The sequence below is a fragment of the Monodon monoceros genome, unplaced genomic scaffold (genome assembly GCF_005190385.1).
Source record: "Monodon monoceros isolate NGI ecotype Baffin Bay Population unplaced genomic scaffold, NGI_Narwhal_1 Super_Scaffold_20, whole genome shotgun sequence".
In the NCBI taxonomy this organism is placed as follows: Eukaryota; Metazoa; Chordata; class Mammalia; order Artiodactyla; family Monodontidae; genus Monodon; species Monodon monoceros.
In genome coordinates, this window is record NW_021703777.1 from 114,935,730 (window position 1) to 114,952,877 (window position 17,148).

The following is a 17,148-nucleotide window of genomic DNA, read 5'->3' on the forward strand; positions in this document are numbered from 1 at the left end:
TCCACATCTTTACCTATTCATCTGTTGATGGACACTTAGGTTGCTTCCTTATCTTGGCTGTTGTAAATAATGCTGCTGTGTACATTGGGGTGCATGTATCTTTTCAACTTAGTGTTTTTGTTTTTTCCAGATATGTACCCAGGAGTGGAATTGCTGAGTCATATGGTAGTTCTATTTTTAGTTTTAGTTTTCCACATTGGCTGCACCAATTTACATTCCCACCAGCAGTGTACAAGGGTTCCCTTTTCTTCACATCCTCGCCAACATTTGTTGTGCCCTTTTCGATGCTAGCCATTCTTTTTTTTTTTAATCTTTATTGGAGTATAATTGCTTCACAATACTGTGCTATTTTCTGTTGTACAACAAAGCAAATCAGACATATGCATACATATGTCCCCATATCCCCTCCCTCTTGAGCCTCCCTCCCATCCTCCCTATCCCTCCCCTCTAGGTCATCACAAAGCACCGAGCCGATCTCCCTATGCTATGCTGCTGCTTCCCACCACCTAACTGTTTTACATTTGGTAGTGTATATATGCCGATGCTACTCTCACTTCGCCCAAGCTTCCCCCTCCCACCCCATGTCCTCAAGTCCGTTCTCTATGTCTGCCTCTTTATTCCTGCCCGGCAACTAGGCTCATCAGTACCTTTTTTTTTTTTTTTTTTTTAATTCCATATATATGTGTTAGCACATGGCATTTGTTTTTCTCTGACTTACTTCACTCTGTATGACAGACTCTAGGTCCATCCGCCTCACTACAAATAACTCAATTTCGTTCTTTTTTATGGCTAATATTCCACTGTATATATGTGCCACATCTTATTTATGCATTCATCTGTTGATGGACACTTAGGTTGCTTCCATGTCCTGGCTATTGTAAATAGTGCTTCAGTGAACATTGTGGTACATGACTCTTTTTGAATTATGGTTTTCTCAGGGTATACGCCCGGTAGTGGGATTACTGGGTCGTATGGTAGCTCTATTTTTATTTTTTTAAGGAACCTCCATACTGTTCTCCATAGTGGTTGTATCAATTTACATTCCCACCAACAGTGCAAGAGGGTTCCCTTTTCTCCACACCCTCTCTCCAGTATTTACTATTTGTAGATTTTTTGATAATGGCCATTCTGAGTGGTGTGAGGTGATACCTCATTGTAGTTTTGATTTGCATTTCTCTAATAGTGATGTTGAGCACCTTTTCATGTGCCTTTGGCCATCTGTATATCTTCCTTGGTGAAATGTCTGTTTAGGTCTTCCACCCATTTTTTAACTGGATTGTTTGTTTTATTGATATTGAGCTACATGAGCTGTTTGTATATTTTGGAGATTAATCCTTTGTCTGTTGTTTCATTGGCAAATATTTTCTCCCATTCTGAGGGTTGTCTTTTTGTCTTGTTTATGAGGCTAGCCACTCTAACAGGTGTGATATCTCATTGTGGTTTTGATTTGCGTTTCTCTGACGATTAATGATGTTGAGCGTCTTTTCATGTGCCTGTTGGCCATCTGTATGTCTTGGGAAAATGTCTATTCAGGTTTTCTGCCCATTTTTTCAGTTTTTTTTTTAAAATTTATTTATTTATTTTTGGTTGCGTTGGGTGTTTGTTGCTGTGCAGAGGCTTTCTCTAGTTGTGGCGAGTGGGGGCTACTCTTCATTGAGGTGTGCAGGCTTCTCATCGTGCTGGCTTCTCTTGTTGTGGAGCACAGGCTCTAGGCACGTGGGCTTCAGTAGTTGTGACACTCGGGCTCAGTAGTTGTGGCTCACGGGCTCTAGAGTGCAGGCTCAGTAGTTGTGGCGCATGGGCTTAGTTGCTCCGCGGCATGTGGGATCTTCCCAGACCAGGGGTTGAACCTGTGTCTCCTGCATTGGCAGGCGGATTTGTAACCACTGTACCACCAGGGAAGTCCTGGGTTGTTTGTTTTTTTGATGTTGTATGAGCTGTTTATACATTTTGTATGTTAATCCCTTATCGGTTATATCATTTGCAAATATTTTCTGCCGTTCAGTAGTTGTCTTTTCATTTTGTTTATGGTTTCCTTTGCTGTGCAAAAGCTTTTAAATTTAATTAGGTCCCATTTGTGTTTTTGCTTTTATTTCCTTTACTTCAGGAGACAGATACAAAAATGTATTGCTACAATTTATGTCAAAAAGCATTCTGCCTATGTTTTCTTCTAGGAGATTTATGGTTTCTGGTCTTACATTTAGCTGTGTAATACATTTTGAGTTTATTTTTGTATATGGTGTTAAAAAATGTTCTCATTTCATTCTTTTACATGTAGCTGTCTTGTTTTCCCAGCATTATTGAAGAGATCGTCTTTTCCCCATTGTATATTTTTGCCTACTTTGTCATAGATTAATTGCATAAGTGTGTGGGTTTATTTCTGGGCTGCTTTGTTCCATTGCTATGTGTCTGTTTTTGTGCCAGTACTGTACTGTTTTGGCTACTGTAGCTTTGTAGTATAGTCAGAAGTCAGGGACCATAATTCCTCCAGTTCTTTTCTTCTTTCTCAAGATTGTTTGGGCTCTTTGGAGTCTTTTGTGTTTCCATACAAATTTTAAAATTATTTGCTCTACTTCTGTGAAAAATGCCCTTGGTATTTTGATAGGGATTGCACTGAACCTGTAGATTGCCCCAGGTAGTATAGTCATTTTAACAATATTCTTCCAACCCATGAACACAGTATATCTTTCCATCTGTTTGTGTTGTCCTTAATTTCTTTCGTCAGTGTCTTATAGATTTCCAAGTACATGTCTTAGGTAGGTTTATTCCTAGGTATTTTATTCTTTTTGATGCGATTGTAAATAAATGGTATTATTTACTTAATTTCTCTTTCTGTTTGTTGTTAGTATATAGAAATGCAACAGATTTCTCTGTATTAATTTTGTACCCTCCAACTTTACTGAATTCATTGATGAGCTCTAGTAGTTTTTTGGTGACATCTTTAGGATTTTCTTCCTATAGTGTGATATCTGCAAACAGTGACAATTTTACTGCTTCCTTTCCCATTTGGATTTCTTTTATTTCTTTTTCTTGTCTGATTGATGTGGCTATGACTTCCAACACTGTTGAATGAAAGTGGTAAGAGTGGGCATACAAGAGTTCCTGATATTAGAGGAAATGCTTTCAGCTTTTCATCGCTGAGTATGATGTTAGCTGGGAGCTTGTCATATATGGCTTTTATTTTGTTGAGGTATGTTCCCTCTTTGCCCACTTTCTGGAGAGTTTTTATCATAAATGGATGTTGAATTTCGTCTAAAGCTTTTTCTGCATCTGTTGAGATGATCACGTGGTTTTTATTCTTCAATTTGTTAATGTGGAGTATCACACTGATTGATTTGTGGATATTGAAAAATCTTTGTATCCTTGGAATAAATCCCACTTGATCATGGTATATTATCCTTTTAATTTATTGTTGGATTTGGTTCGCCAATATTTTGTTGAGGATTTTTGCATCTATGTTCATCAGTGACATTGGCCTGTAATTTCCTTTTTTTGATATTTTCATCTGGTTTTGGTATCAGGGTGATGCTGGCCTCATAGAGTGAGTTTGGAAGTGTTCCTTCCTCTGCAACGTTTTGGAATAGTTTTAGAAGGATAGGCATTAACTCTTATCTGAAAGTTTGGTAGAATTCACCGGAGAAGTCATTTGGTCCTGGACTTTTGTTAGTTTTTTGTTTTTTTTTTTTAATATTACTGATTCAATTTCATTACTGGTAATTGGTCTGTTAATGTTTTCTGTTTCTTCCTAGTTCAGCCTTGGGAGACTGTACTTTTTTAGGAATTTGTCCATTTCTTCTAAGTTGTCCATTGTATTGGCATATAGTTGTCCTTAGTAATCTCTTATGATCCTATGTATTTCTGTGGTGTTGGTTGTAACTAATTTTTTGTTTGATTTTATTGATTTTGGCCCTCTTTTTTCTTGATGAGTCTGAGAAAGAAATTTCAATTGTTTTACCTTTTCCTAGCTCAGATCTGGGTCACAAGGTGACTGACTGCACGGGGGCCCTGTGGCTAATGCTGGCTCACTGGTGGGTGGAGTCAGGGTCCAGGAGACCCCGTGCATTTGCCCACCCACTGGTCGGTAAAGCCAGCTCCTGGGGCTAGTGCTGGCCTACTGGCGGGCAGAAACAGGTCCTGGAGTCTGGATGCAGGGCCCAGGTGTCCCAGAGCTGGTGTCAGATGGCTGGGGGTTGGGGCTGGTTCCTGACACAGTTGGGTGTGGGGTCTGGGGGATCCTGAAGCTTCTGTTAGCTTGGTAGTGGGTGGGCCAGGTATGTAGAGCTGCGGTTTTCTTTTGGCTGGTGTCTGCCCTCTGGTGGATAGGGCTGGGTCCTGGGGTCTCTGGCTGGAGAGCCCTGGGGTGTCCCAGGGCTATTGCCTGTGGTCTGCTGTGTAGGGCTGGGCCCTGAGCCCTGTGGTGGCAGGGCTTTGCACAGAGGGTCTTCAATCAGCCTGTCTCCCTGTGGGTGGGCCTGTGTTCCCATGCAGTTAGTTACTTGACCTGAGGCATCCCAGCACTGGCACCCACAGGCTGTTGAGTGGGGCAGGGCTGGGTCCTGAGGCTGATAAGCTAGAGGGATGGTTCCAAAATGGCACTTGCCAGCACCAGTGTCCACCTGGTAGAACAAGCTCCCCAAAATGACTGCCACCAGTGTCTGTGTCTCCAGGGGAGCTGCAGATGCCTCCTGCCTCTCTGGGAGACTTTTCAAGATCAGCAAGTAGGCCTAACCCAGGCTCCTATCAAATTACTGCTTCTGCCCTGGGTCCTGGAGCAGGTGAGGTTTTGTGTGCACTCTTAGAGAGTGGAGTTACTATTTCCTCAGCCCTCTGGGACTCCTGAAAGTAAGCCCCACTGGCCTTCAAAGTCAAATGCTCTGGGGGCTCATCTTCCCAGTCCAGGACTCCTGGGCTGGGGAGCCCAACATGGGGCTCAGACCTCTCACTCCTTTGGGAGAAACTCTGCAGTTGTAATTATTCTCCCATTTGTGGGTTGCCCACCTGGAGTTATGAGACTTGTTTGTATCATGACTCCGCCCCTCCTACCCATCTCCCTGTGGTTCCTTTTTATCTTTAGTTGTATATCTTTTCTGGTAGGTTCTGTTTTTTTGCATCAATGGTTGTTCTGCAAATAGTGTTTTTGTTGTGCATGTGAGAGGTGGTGAGTTCAGGATCTTTCTACTCTACCATCTTGGCTGATCAGATTCATTAGACTGTCTTCAAGTGAATTAAGGAATGTGGTCTGGGCTTCTGTTTCACACATTGTATGGTGCCTAGAACTGAACACTCACCTCAGAGTGGAGTGGGATCATCGCTATACTTACTTGACAGGCAGCCCTTGTAAAAAAGTAGCTTGGGATCATATATGCTCTCATCCCACTACACGTTCATGTTGACAAACCTGCATTTCTTTTTATAAATTTATTTTTATTTTTGTCTTCGTTGCTGCGTGTGGGTTTTTCTCTAGTTGTGGTGAGTGGGGGCTACTCTTCAGTGCAGTGCGTGGGCTTCTCATTGCGGTGGCTTCTCTTGTTGCGGAGCACGGGCTCTAGGCGTACGGGCTTCAGTAGTTGTGGCTCGCGGGCTCAGTAGTTGTGGCACGTGGGCTGTAGAGTGCAGGCTCAGTAGCTGTGGTGCACGGGCATAGTTGCTCCGTGGCATGTGGGATCTTCCCAGACCAAGGCTCAAACCCGTGTCCCCTGCATTGGCAGATGGGTTCTTAACCACTGGGCCACCAGGGAAGCCCCACATATTGGAGAACTTTTAAATTGCCTTTCTCAAGTACACTGTCTCTGACATTGCTTATATTTATTTATTTACCTAATTCTCAACTCCCCCCCAAAATATTTAGTTTTTAGTGATCCATCCAAACAACGTTTTCCAAGACGCTTTAACTACTACCCTTATTTCTTTTTAAAATCTCAAAATACCTAAATAATGAATTCTGTCTGCTGAGTAAGAGCATATGAAGTGATTTATTGAACTGGTTAAGATCCATTATATACAGGTAGAAACCATCAAAATTGTACAGGGAACCATTAAGAATACTGATAAAGACAGTTTTACAGATAAAACGACAACTGGAAAATAGTTTTAACATACATAACATATAATTATGAAAAAAATATAGAACACAAATTGTTCTACCAAATAGATTCCAAGGTTATTTAAAAGTCTGCTATGCAAACTTTAAGTTGAAAAATGTGTTCAATGGGGTTACATGGTTTTAAAAAAATTAAGCATAATGTAAAAATTAAGTTGTTTTTTTCCTCACTGCAAATGGGAGAGGAACCAAAACTTTTTACTCCAAATCTATACATTTTGAAAAATAATTTATATGTCTAGCACAAAGAAAGAAAATTGAGAATGTTTACAGTTCTGTAAACTATGCCTTTCAAGAAATGCAAACTGCATCAGTTTTAACAGTTAAAAATTGTGCAATCAGAAATAGACTGTTCCCTTTAAGGTACAATTGTACCTTCATTGGCTTTATACCTGAGCACCAAAGCTGTAGTTCTAAATGCCGTCTTGGAAAGCTATTCTGAAAATGAGTAAGAAATCAAAACTAGCCTGTTATTGTCAGGAGAATTAGGCACCAAGAAGGAGATTATCTCCTTAGAAATGCAGTATTAACAATAGAGAAGTTTCAATTAATTAAGCAGCTGACAGATCTCCTTGTGAACACAGCAAAGGAAATCCACATAGGATGATCCTCCATAAAGTCCTTTGTCTTCTACCAGGAACTGTCGGAAAACCATTTCTGGCTGTTCTCGCTGCTTTACTATCGTGAGCTAGGAAAAAAAACAAGTTAGCTGGTTATAAACATTTTCTGAATGTGGCTAAATTTTGTATCCTTCAATTTCACCAAAATTACATAATGTCCACTGTCTGTGAGGCCTTGGAGGATGATAGGAAAGTGCCTATTATCCAGAGTGGAGAGAGGCAATAACCCCAAAACGACAAAAACCAAGACATACAATTAATTATAAGTGGCAACAATGAAACATAAGCCGAGTGCTGCGGGAAAGGCTTCACAATGTAGTGACTGTACCGAACCTTAAAGGACAGGGTGGGATTTCCTTAAGGAGGTGGGGGCCGAGCTAGCATTCCATGCGGGGACCACATACAAAAGACACAGTCCTGCCTGGTATGTAAACTAGCCCACACTTCTGAAAGGCAGTGGGAGGTAATGCCTTTGGGTTTTTGTAGGGAATGTGATCCAGTGAAGGTGTTTAAGAACAACTGGTTATGGTGCCTAGAATGCACTGGGGAGATAAGGGAAACCAGACAGGAAGCAGTCGGAAGCATCTAGGTGGGAGATGATCAGGATCTGAATTAGGCAGTGTAGGTGCAAAGGAAGTGGATGAAAGAGAAAATGTAAAGTTCTTCAACCACTAAAATTAATAAATTCTTCAAAAATATTCAAAACAATTTTTACACTGATTACATGTGGAAATGATAATATTTTGGATATACTAGGTTAATAAAATCCATTATCAAAATGGATTTTTTACATTTGAATTGTGGCTACTACCAAGTATAGAATTGCATGTGCAGCTTACATTAGACGGTGCTGCTCTAGAGGAAGAGGCACGTGGAGAAGAAACCCAGAAGAGGGTAGTCCGTCATGAATACTCTGAGCCCTTCTACTTACTGACTGCCTCCTTCCTCACTCCTGTTTCAGGAATTCAGAGCAGATGATCAGAACGAATTTGATATCTGTTGAGCCATGAGCGTGGTTAATGGAGCCACACATGCAAATCACTGTCTCCACCTGCCTCCTGTATAATTCAGAAGAGCCAGGACATCATCTTACTTCCTTTCACGTGCGGAATCACCCAAAGGGCCTGCAGCTACTAGCTTCACGCCAGCTGCAGCAAGGAAGGTTTGTTACATATTGGCTGGGAGGGCCCAGCCCTCCCTACTGCTGCTTTATATAGGCTTTTTTTTTTTTTTTTTTAATCAAGTAGAATAATGTTGTCAACATGGCTTGCTTTTTTTCCTTTATGTTATTTTGGCCAGGGCCTTAGGCTGATAAACTCTGAACCAACCCTGAACTAATAATAATATTATAACAACTGCTGCTACCATTACAAGCCAGCTAATTCCATGTGGATATGGACACGTGTGATGTCTTGGCCTGTCAGTGCCAAGCCCTGGGAGCTGACACTGGAACAGCTGTGTGGATAGTCATATTCCACTCTGACATGGGGAAAGAAACGAACCCCTTCATGGAAACATCTCCAAAGGAGTTTAAGATGTGCATCCTGGTGAGCCTGAAACCAAGGCAATTTTCTCTTTTCTTGTGTTTTCTCCACCTTTCCCCAGGTAACACTAAGACCTCTGCCATTGTCCATTACCGGCAACAGCAATGTGGGTCCAGCCTCATTGTGGGTCCAAAACCTCAACATTTTGGTTTTCATGTGGTACTCACTGTAAAACCTTCTCTGATGAATGCATCTGGCCATCATGTGAAGTGGGAAATAGAATGGGGAATGAATTTCGGCCTTGGGGGAAACTCAACTATAAGGTAAAGTAATTAATATCCTGCTCTACCATTTGAGTCTCTACAAAGTTGGACCACCCAGCACTTGTTGGTGGAAGGTCTCAGGGAATTGCATTTATAGAAGTGGGGGATATGCTGTCTTGACACGCTAGTGGTCTTCTCCTCAAGGGGATTTTCAGATGATACCCTGAAAATGTCAAGGATTTTACAAACAACAGGTAAGTTTGCCACTGGTACATAAAAAAATCTGATTAAGTATTCAAGCTAAAATTATTTTATTACACAATTGCTTATATTTTATTTACATATCATATTTGGAGCTTACCCCAGATATTTTAATAACCAAAGCTGACATGACCTTGATAAGGGGTTACTGGAGCAGGTGGGAGAAAGCAGAGGAGAGGAAAGGGTTTTTTTCCCCCCTGGAAGGAGGGGCTACTGAGCACAAGGATGATCCCCATGTTTAGTTTGGCCTCTTCTCTGCAAATGGGGTCAACTGTGGAGATGCAGTTGCTGCTGCTGGGACAAAGGTGGATCATCCTTGCTGTGCATTCTGAGTACCAGCGGTCTTCAATTTGTGTTTCATAAGACCCTAAGATTTCATTACATGTCTCCAGGGTGTTCAGAGAGTGAAGAACATGTTTATTTTGAACCTTCTCTGCCATCTCTAGGTCCTGTCCTAAAACTGAACCCAAGTAGTGATGTAAAAACAGTTCTGGAAAGGTTGTCCTTTCCAGAGATTATAGAGATTATAAAGCTCTATATGAGTTCAAATTTCCTAAGTTCTACCCAAAGTTGATGTTTGCATGCGTGAGTATCAATGGTAAAGAATGTTGACGTAAACTGATATCACATTTATGTTTCAGGGGAAAAACAGCCCCATAATACCCTGGCTCCTGTAGAGGCCTGCCTTCAGGTGAGTGTCCTATACCTCTGCAGGAAGTAGTACAGTAATAGACCACTGTCATCTGTACATTCCAAACTCCAGGAGGTTCTAATATTGAGCTTGAGAAGGAAGACAGAGGCGAGTACATGGGATTTAGCGACAAGGCATAATTTTCCTGAGATACAGACATTTTAAACTCTTCCTCAAACTCAAAAAGGAGTCCTTAGAAGGACTAGAATAGCAAAATTTTTCAGAGATAATAAATCAAAAATTGTAAAGTCCAAATATAACAAATGTTCTAAGTAATTTTAAGCACTGACGGAAAAATCATTTCAAATTTCAAAGCCTGTTAATATTATCAATTGTTTCTAAGTTAATACTTAGTAAGATGACCCATGGTTAACCCATGGTGATAGCTGTTTATTTTTATATGTTTGTGATTGACAAGTAGGTAGATATACTTAGAGGTTAATGTGAGTTTTCTATCAAAAAATCATGTTATAAAAATATAGGACATGCATTTTAGAAGTCTGTAAGGAAATTTTTTTCAAAAGACTTGAAAAAGGAAAAAAATAAAATCTCATTCTTACCTTCATTGAATATGGCCGCTTTTGTTGGATAATACCCATTATCATTCTGAGTGTTTGTGAGTATGGGTTTCCCAGCTCAGGCAATAATGTCTAAATTTAAGAAATTCAAGTTTAAGTTTCAGTACAATTTCTGACATTTAGATAGAAGCAGAATGAGATTACTAGAATGTTAAAGTTAAAAAACATCTTTCTAAACCATATACTGAACTCTTGGCTTAGTTCATTTACCTAAAAACCAAAAATATGAAAAAATGTACTAAAAATTATTCATACGTATCAGCATGCATTTCCACCAATGAACTCTCTTTTGAAAATAAAAATCCTTCCCTGGAACTTGACACATGTATATCACTGAAATGACACAAAGGGTATTATGTTTTTTTTACAAAGGATGTCTTTAATCCCTTTGCAAGGTGGATATTTCAAGGCTATGTTGTGTGAGAAAGGGACACACTTTATTCCTTCAGCGGATCAGTTGCAGGACCCTGAGGCATTACCCCATTTGGAAAATGCTATCCAAATACCACTGTTCCAACATTAAAATAAACCACCAAATGTGATTTCTCAAAGGGAATGTGGCCTCTTAGATTCCCCTGAAATCTGGTTCATGGTGAACAAAAGATAACTACCCAGCTGCATGTGGCCCCTGGGGGATGTGAAAGATCTGGACTTAGATTTCCTCCATTAAGACAGTAAAATGCTAATGCTTACTTCTAAGCAAGAAGACACCAAGAGCTAATAGATCATCTTTGAGTTAGCCATTGAAAAAGTGAATTAGAACATTTTACCACAAAGTCACAAGTCTCAGGAAAAGATCATGGCCAATATTTTTCATAGGAGTTGTTAAAAACAAAAAAAGCAGGAAATTCATTACTTATATTCACATTCCACTCCCTCTGTGTATTCTTTGACATTAAGACTATTAAGATTTTTTTATTTAAAAAAAACACATAAGTATACTTCATATGTATGTCTCAAAGTGCCAACTGCCTCTAAAAAGAAAGCAACATTTAAGGATTTGTATATTACTACAAAACAAAGAAAAAATATACTTACTATATCTGTGTTGACATGTGCAAAAGATGGCACGTTAAATATTCCTTGGATGAGTTCTGGTGGGCTACTTACTCCCAACCATAAGAACATGTTCAGACCATTAGCCAATAGGAATATTCCTTCTTCTGAAAGACGGCTCTCAGAGCAACGAATAGCAGCAGGTAACGTTGTACTCTTGACATCTAATGTGTGCTATGCAGGCAAAGGCAAGAGAGTTAGAAACTCCCTCTTTCTTCCCTTCCTTCCTTCCTCTCTTTTCCCCTCCCTCCCTTCCTCCTTTCTTCCCTTCCTTCCAGTACATATTTAATGAGTTCCTACTCTCTACTAGTCCTATCTACTACTATCCTACTAGTCATTAGACAATAATCCCTGCCTTGTACAGCTAACAACCATTTTCTGGAGGGAAGAAGAGACAACAAATAATCTAAGTTAAATATATAGAAATTTAGGTGGTGTTAAGAGTTATGAAGAAAAGGAGCAGGAAAGTGGGATAGGGCACGTCCATGGTGGCAGTGGTGGTAGTGTTACAGTTTTAAATAGGGGAGCCCAGGAAGGCTTGTTGAAAAGACAACTTTTGAGTAAAGACCTGAGGGCATGAGTGGAGGGCCATGGGGATATCTGGGGAAGAGCATTCAGATGGAGGGAACAGCTGGTGCAGAGGTCCTGAGGCAAGAGCTTATCTGGGATGTTCAAGGATCAGCAAGGAGGCCAGTGTGGCTGGAGTGGAGTGAGAAAGGGGAGAGTAATAAGATGAGTCAGACAGAAGGGAGGGCAGAGTAGCACAGGCAGCACTGGGCCAGGGCAGTAAGAACTTTGGCTTTTACTGAAATGCGAAATCCTGGAGTGTTCTGAGTAGTGGAGGGACGTGAACTGACAATTATTTTAACAGGATCACTCTAACTTCTGTGCCAAAAACAGACTGGAGGGGCAAGCAAGGAGACTTGTTAGGAGGGATTGCTGTGGTCCACAGGAGAGGTGATTATGCTTGAGTGGGTGGTGACATACAGGGGTGAAAAGTGGTCAGCCTCTGGATAATCTTGGAAAGGAGAGCTGACGTGTTTGCTGATGGATGAGATGGGGTGGATGAGGAAGAAAGCAGCCATGGGTGACTGCAGGATGCTGGTCCTGAAGAACTGGAAGGAGGGAGGGGTGATAAATGGAGATGGGGAAGACTGCAGGAGAAGCAGGCGTGGGAGGCCCAGTCAGGACTCAGTTTAAGATGCCCGTTAACACGCTCACGGAGAGATGGTCGGGAGGCTACAGGCACAGACACGTCCACGGTTCAGGGCAGCGGTACTGCTGGAGATAGGAACTTGGGAATCATCAGTATAGAAATGTTGCTGAGAGCATAGGTAAGACCCCCAAGGGATTAAGTGTAGATAGACAGGAGAAGCTTTCCTGGACTGAGCTCCGGGGTACTTGAACAGGAAAAACAGGGTAAACTAGCAAAGAAAGCAGGAGAGAAACTGGGACAAACCAAGTAAAGAGGTTGTTTCCAGAGGGAGAAAACTGTCAGATGCTGTGGACAAGTCAGAAAAGAGAAGGACTGCCCACTGGATTGAGCAAGGCGATTTTAGTGGAGTGGTGATGTTCATGTCCCTAAGAGTTCTAGTTTCTCTGGCACATAGTTGATAATCCAATTTTATATGAAAATCAATTGTTAACAATTTACATCTAATATTCATATTGATTGAAAGGATCAATAGCTTTTTATTTCCAACTTAACTCTAATTGCACTGAGAGCCTGGGTATGAGTTGGATACAGGAGTTAGAAATAAGCCATCAGCCTTCCCCCCTTTCATCCCTCAATTATAACTTGTTACGCCTCAGGGGAAGGAGTCTAGTCAGGGAGTACAAGGGCATTCACGACATCAAGGATTACCTTTAAATAAGTAGAATACATTGCCAAGTAAAAACTCTGAGGACAAGGACAGTTCCTTCCGTGTACAGTGTAGGTAGCCTCAAATATATGCTGATTTGAAAACCCCTGATAACATTTGCTCAAGACTAATCATAGCCATTCTGATTAAATGTGGTGACTTAGACATTCATATACTGTCAAAAAACAGATAACGTGTGCACGTGAAATCCCGTATACACACATATCAGTTGCCTTTCATGCCGTAAGGCTGGATTTCTTCAACAACTTGTCGACTCACTTTTCAACCTGCCTATTCAACTGAAGATTACTAATTTGGGAATGAGGAAGGAAAAGCAGTCATCTGAAGGATTCCGTGAAGAACTCCTCAGATCCGCCCACCACCCACACGGGCCCCGAGCGCAGGCTGAAGCGCATGCGCAGCTCGCCCAGAGCCCCGGCTCTCAGGCCCACACTACGCGTTGTGAAGCCATGCGTGACTCGTAAGTTTCTCGTTAAGAACGAAATATTTCACACACAACATACGGGAAAAGGCAAAATATGATTCCCTTCGAGACTCCTCTAGGAAATGCGCCAGCGCAGTGTGCTTACTATTGGCCGAAGCTGTGGGTAGAAGAAGAGCTGAGAGTCAGCCACACCCATGGTCATGACCAGCTGCCTCTGATAGGCCCGCTCATCCGTTGAGCTCTCTGGTCTGCTGAGCAGCACACAGCTTTTTAACAAACAGTTCATGTACACTGGCAGTACTTTCATGGAATCTGGTAAAATAAGCTGGAAGAGAGAGACATTAGTTTCAGATGCTTGGTCTTTACTGAAAATCAACACCTGCAGCACTTTACCTGTAAAATAGAAAGGTTTGCTGTTGAGATTGTGGAGAGGATTAAATGGTAACCCACGTAAAGCACCTAGAGCACAGAATCTGGCACAGAGTAGGTACTGAGAGCGCGGCAGGTGGTTTTATTTTCTCTAGTGCTCTAGCAGCCTGGTGTAGTGCTTATCAGCACAGCTCACGGCCGGCAGTGCCGTCCCAGCGCTGCCTCTCACCTGCTGTGTGACACTGAGCAAATTCCTTACCCTCTCTTTCCCCCGGTTTTCTCTTCTAAAAAAGGAATAATAGCCCCTCTACTTCATGATCATGGGGTTGTTACGAGGATTAAATTATTTCTGATTTGTGAAGCACTTACAATAGTGCCGAACAGATAGTATCATATACATGTTTATTAAATAAAATGAAATAAAAGTTATTTCCTAATCTGTATTACCAGCTTCTACCTCTTGAGTTCAAGAACAGCATTTCCAGCTGTCCACGAGATATCTCTTCCTCTGTGCTCTTCATGCATCTGTTAGTCATAGACTCATCAGACATTGAATGAGTGCCACCACGTCACAGGTTCTATCAAAGTATCAAGGACCTACAGAGGAATGAGGCATAGTCCACATGCAAGATATCTAATGTCTACTGGGGATGATACACATATAAAAGATAAACCATAATAAGGAAATTGCAATACCATATGTAGAAAATAGAACAGGAAGTGCTTCATGAATTTATTAGCTGCGTAACTACTGTATGCTAACGAAAACTCAAAACTCCTACAATTCCACAAACGTACAAACATGTTCTTCCCGTTATGGTTCCTATTTTGGATACTAGAACTACCAGATGAACCCTAATTTCACTTTTTCTTTACCTTCAATTAGTACGTGAATTCTTTCTATTCTACATTTATAATCCACCTGTACCTTCCTCTCCATCCTCTCTTTGGCTCATGTGACCTCATTCTGACTTCATTCTAACCGCCTCAAAGTACATACCATAAAGTGACACTCCAAATAATAACACAATTAAACAGTTCTAGAAACGCAACTTGATGGGTAAAAAAACTACAAATAATTTGTAATTTGTAAAATTACAAGTAATTTGCCTGTGTGTTTAACCTTCTTCCCAACTCAATTTTATAAATATGGCTAAGAATCAAGATCGAATGATCTGAGTGTCACTTCCTTCCATTTAACAGTAGGTCAATGGACAACGAAATATCCAAAAAAAAAAAGTATATATAGGAGATAATGATAATCTGCAAATAGAAATATCTGGTCTATAAATTCATGATTTCTTTTTAGCTTTCTATCTTAATGATGAAAAAGAATATATACTTTTCAGAATCCACACCAAAAAGGAAATTTCCCTCAGGGCTCTGTAAGGATTTATTCCTCAACTTAAATCCCTTTATCACAGGTCTCTTCTCATGATCTATTAAGTAAGGAATGTGTAAACAGAACTTACTTCACTGGTTCAGGAAAACATATTTCAGAACAATCCTACATTGTAGTTAGTTTTCCCTCTCAACTTTTATCTCCTTTCAAAGAACCAAAGACAGTTAAATAAATTTATGTTTCCTCATATGAGGAAAAGCTCTTCTTGTAATTTGCTCTCTAGCATAAATTTTTTTTCTTTTTTTAGGTTGAGGAATAACCACTGTTCAACATTATATTAGTTTCAGGTATATATCGTGATAATACTGTGAAATGGTGACCACAATAAATCTAGTTAGTATCACCGTACAAAATTACAGAATCTTTTCTTGTAATGAGAACTGTTAACACCTGCTCTCTTAGCAACTATCAAATATGCAGTTCAGTGTTATTATCTACAGTCCCCATGCTGTCATTACTTCCCCAGGACTTATTTATCTTATAACTGGAAGTCTGTACCTTTTGAGCCCCTTCACCCATTTTGCCCACCCTACACCCCCCACCCCCCAGGCCTCTGGCTATCACCATTCTGATCTCAGTATCTGTGAGCTTGGTTTCTGTTTGTTTTTTAGATTCTACATACAAATGAGATCATATGGTATTTGTCTTTCTCTGTCTGACTTCTTTCACTTATTTAGCGTAAAGTATTTTTATTTGACAACGTATGGTACTGGAATATGTTTTCAGCCAAGGAAAATTAGGATTTAAAAAAAAAAAGAAAAAAAATTATTATCCAAAGGTATAGGACACAGATCATGGTCATATTCCAGAGCCATGTGGCTCCAATACTATTTCAGGGCTAATTACCAGTTAGGCATCTTAGATGTTATGGATTAAGAATGTTCTTAGATTCCCATAGAGAAGCATATATGTACAGTTTTTTAATATCGTCTTGCAGTTCACTGGTTGCTGCTCATTAATCAGGTCATATTAAGACAGTTTAGAAATCTGTTGTCCTGAAAACCACAAAGAGGCCCATGATGACACTATCAGGGCTAAAAAATCTGATTAGAGGAGACTGGATTATAGAGGGCAGGGGGAAGAGAAGAGAGGAGGTAAGAAGGAAATTTTATTATAAAGAAGAAAAATGGAGTTAGAGTGAAAGAAAACAGAGAGACAGTCTTAGTGTTTTTGAGGTGGGGAAGAAAATGTGGCAACAGATCGGCAATTAAAACCTTTCCCCACCTCCTTGATCCTCTCCATAAATAATGAAATTATTCTCAGGGAGAAAAAGTGTGAGTGAGGAAGGAGTGGAAATTCATGAATCCACAGTTTAATTGAATTTGGAGAATTCTCCGCTTTGGGTTTTGAAGTAACAGATGTGGTAATGAAAAAAACTATTACTTTGCAGTTAAGGTCATGTGACTTGCCTTTTAAAGTCAGTGTACTCCCATATGATGTAATATATTTAAGTTCAGAACAGTAAGTTGTTAGAATTAATGAAAAAGAATCTACATTGCTTATGTAAACTTAAAAATTTGTTTTAATGTTGTTTTTAATTATATGTCTTAACCCAGCATCTATCCTGTGACCCCCCCCAAGGTGGATGTCTCCTTAAATTTTACACCTTAAGCACCTCTTCTGCATCAACCTAGTCCTGGCCCTGGCAATTCAGTAAAAGCATATCTCCTGAGGTCCAGTATCATATAATCCAAGTATATAGGTCCTTAACAGTCTTGCTTTGATCAAGGAAACTGGGCTCTATAGTAAAACAGTGGAATTCCTTTACGAATTTCTCCATGGAAATTATTTCTTGCAAGTGAACGATGGAAAACCACCAAATTTGAAGTTACATTCTCTGAGGAGAACCTTAAGTCCAGCCATTCTGTTTTAAAATAATGGTATATTTTAATATATTATCTTTATTAACAGTTTTATAATCTCTACATTTTCCCCACTCCATGATGGATAATCCTAGGTTAAAGGTACACTTGAAATGTGCTAATGGAGAAAGAAAAATCTCCAAAAGAACAGGAAT

General features: G+C 40.3%; 2 protein-coding genes across 8 annotated transcripts in view; one reads left to right on the forward strand and one right to left on the reverse strand.

The window, feature by feature from the left end:
- METTL14 (methyltransferase like 14) overlaps positions 1–17,148 on the forward strand; it is a 64,317-nt gene that overhangs the window by 46,114 nt on the left and 1,055 nt on the right. Inside the window, exons 12-13 of one of the 5 annotated variants that reach the window (XR_003795531.1) lie at positions 7,682–8,527; positions 9,370–9,954. Coding sequence is in view for 1 of the 5 variants with exons in the window: in XM_029234795.1 (XP_029090628.1) it covers positions 7,682–7,698 (17 nt within the window). In the remaining 4 variants the exon portion in view is untranslated. Of the gene's footprint in view, positions 1–7,681; positions 9,955–17,148 lie in introns of those variants that run through there. The other 4 variants (XR_003795533.1, XR_003795534.1, XR_003795532.1 and 1 more) reach the window with 4 other exon arrangements.
- The window catches only part of SEC24D (SEC24 homolog D, COPII coat complex component), a 110,261-nt gene continuing 99,066 nt past the window's right edge, over positions 5,954–17,148 (reverse strand). For 2 of the 3 annotated variants that reach the window (XM_029234792.1, XM_029234791.1), the window contains exons 20-23: positions 13,506–13,685; positions 11,036–11,227; positions 9,980–10,069; positions 6,268–6,788 (exon numbers count right to left, since the gene is read on the reverse strand). In XM_029234792.1, the coding sequence (XP_029090625.1) occupies positions 6,648–6,788; positions 9,980–10,069; positions 11,036–11,227; positions 13,506–13,685 (603 nt within the window). In that variant the 3' untranslated portion in view covers positions 6,268–6,647. Of the gene's footprint in view, positions 6,789–9,979; positions 10,070–11,035; positions 11,228–13,505; positions 13,686–17,148 lie in introns of all 3 variants that reach the window. The other variant, XM_029234790.1, reaches the window with a different exon arrangement.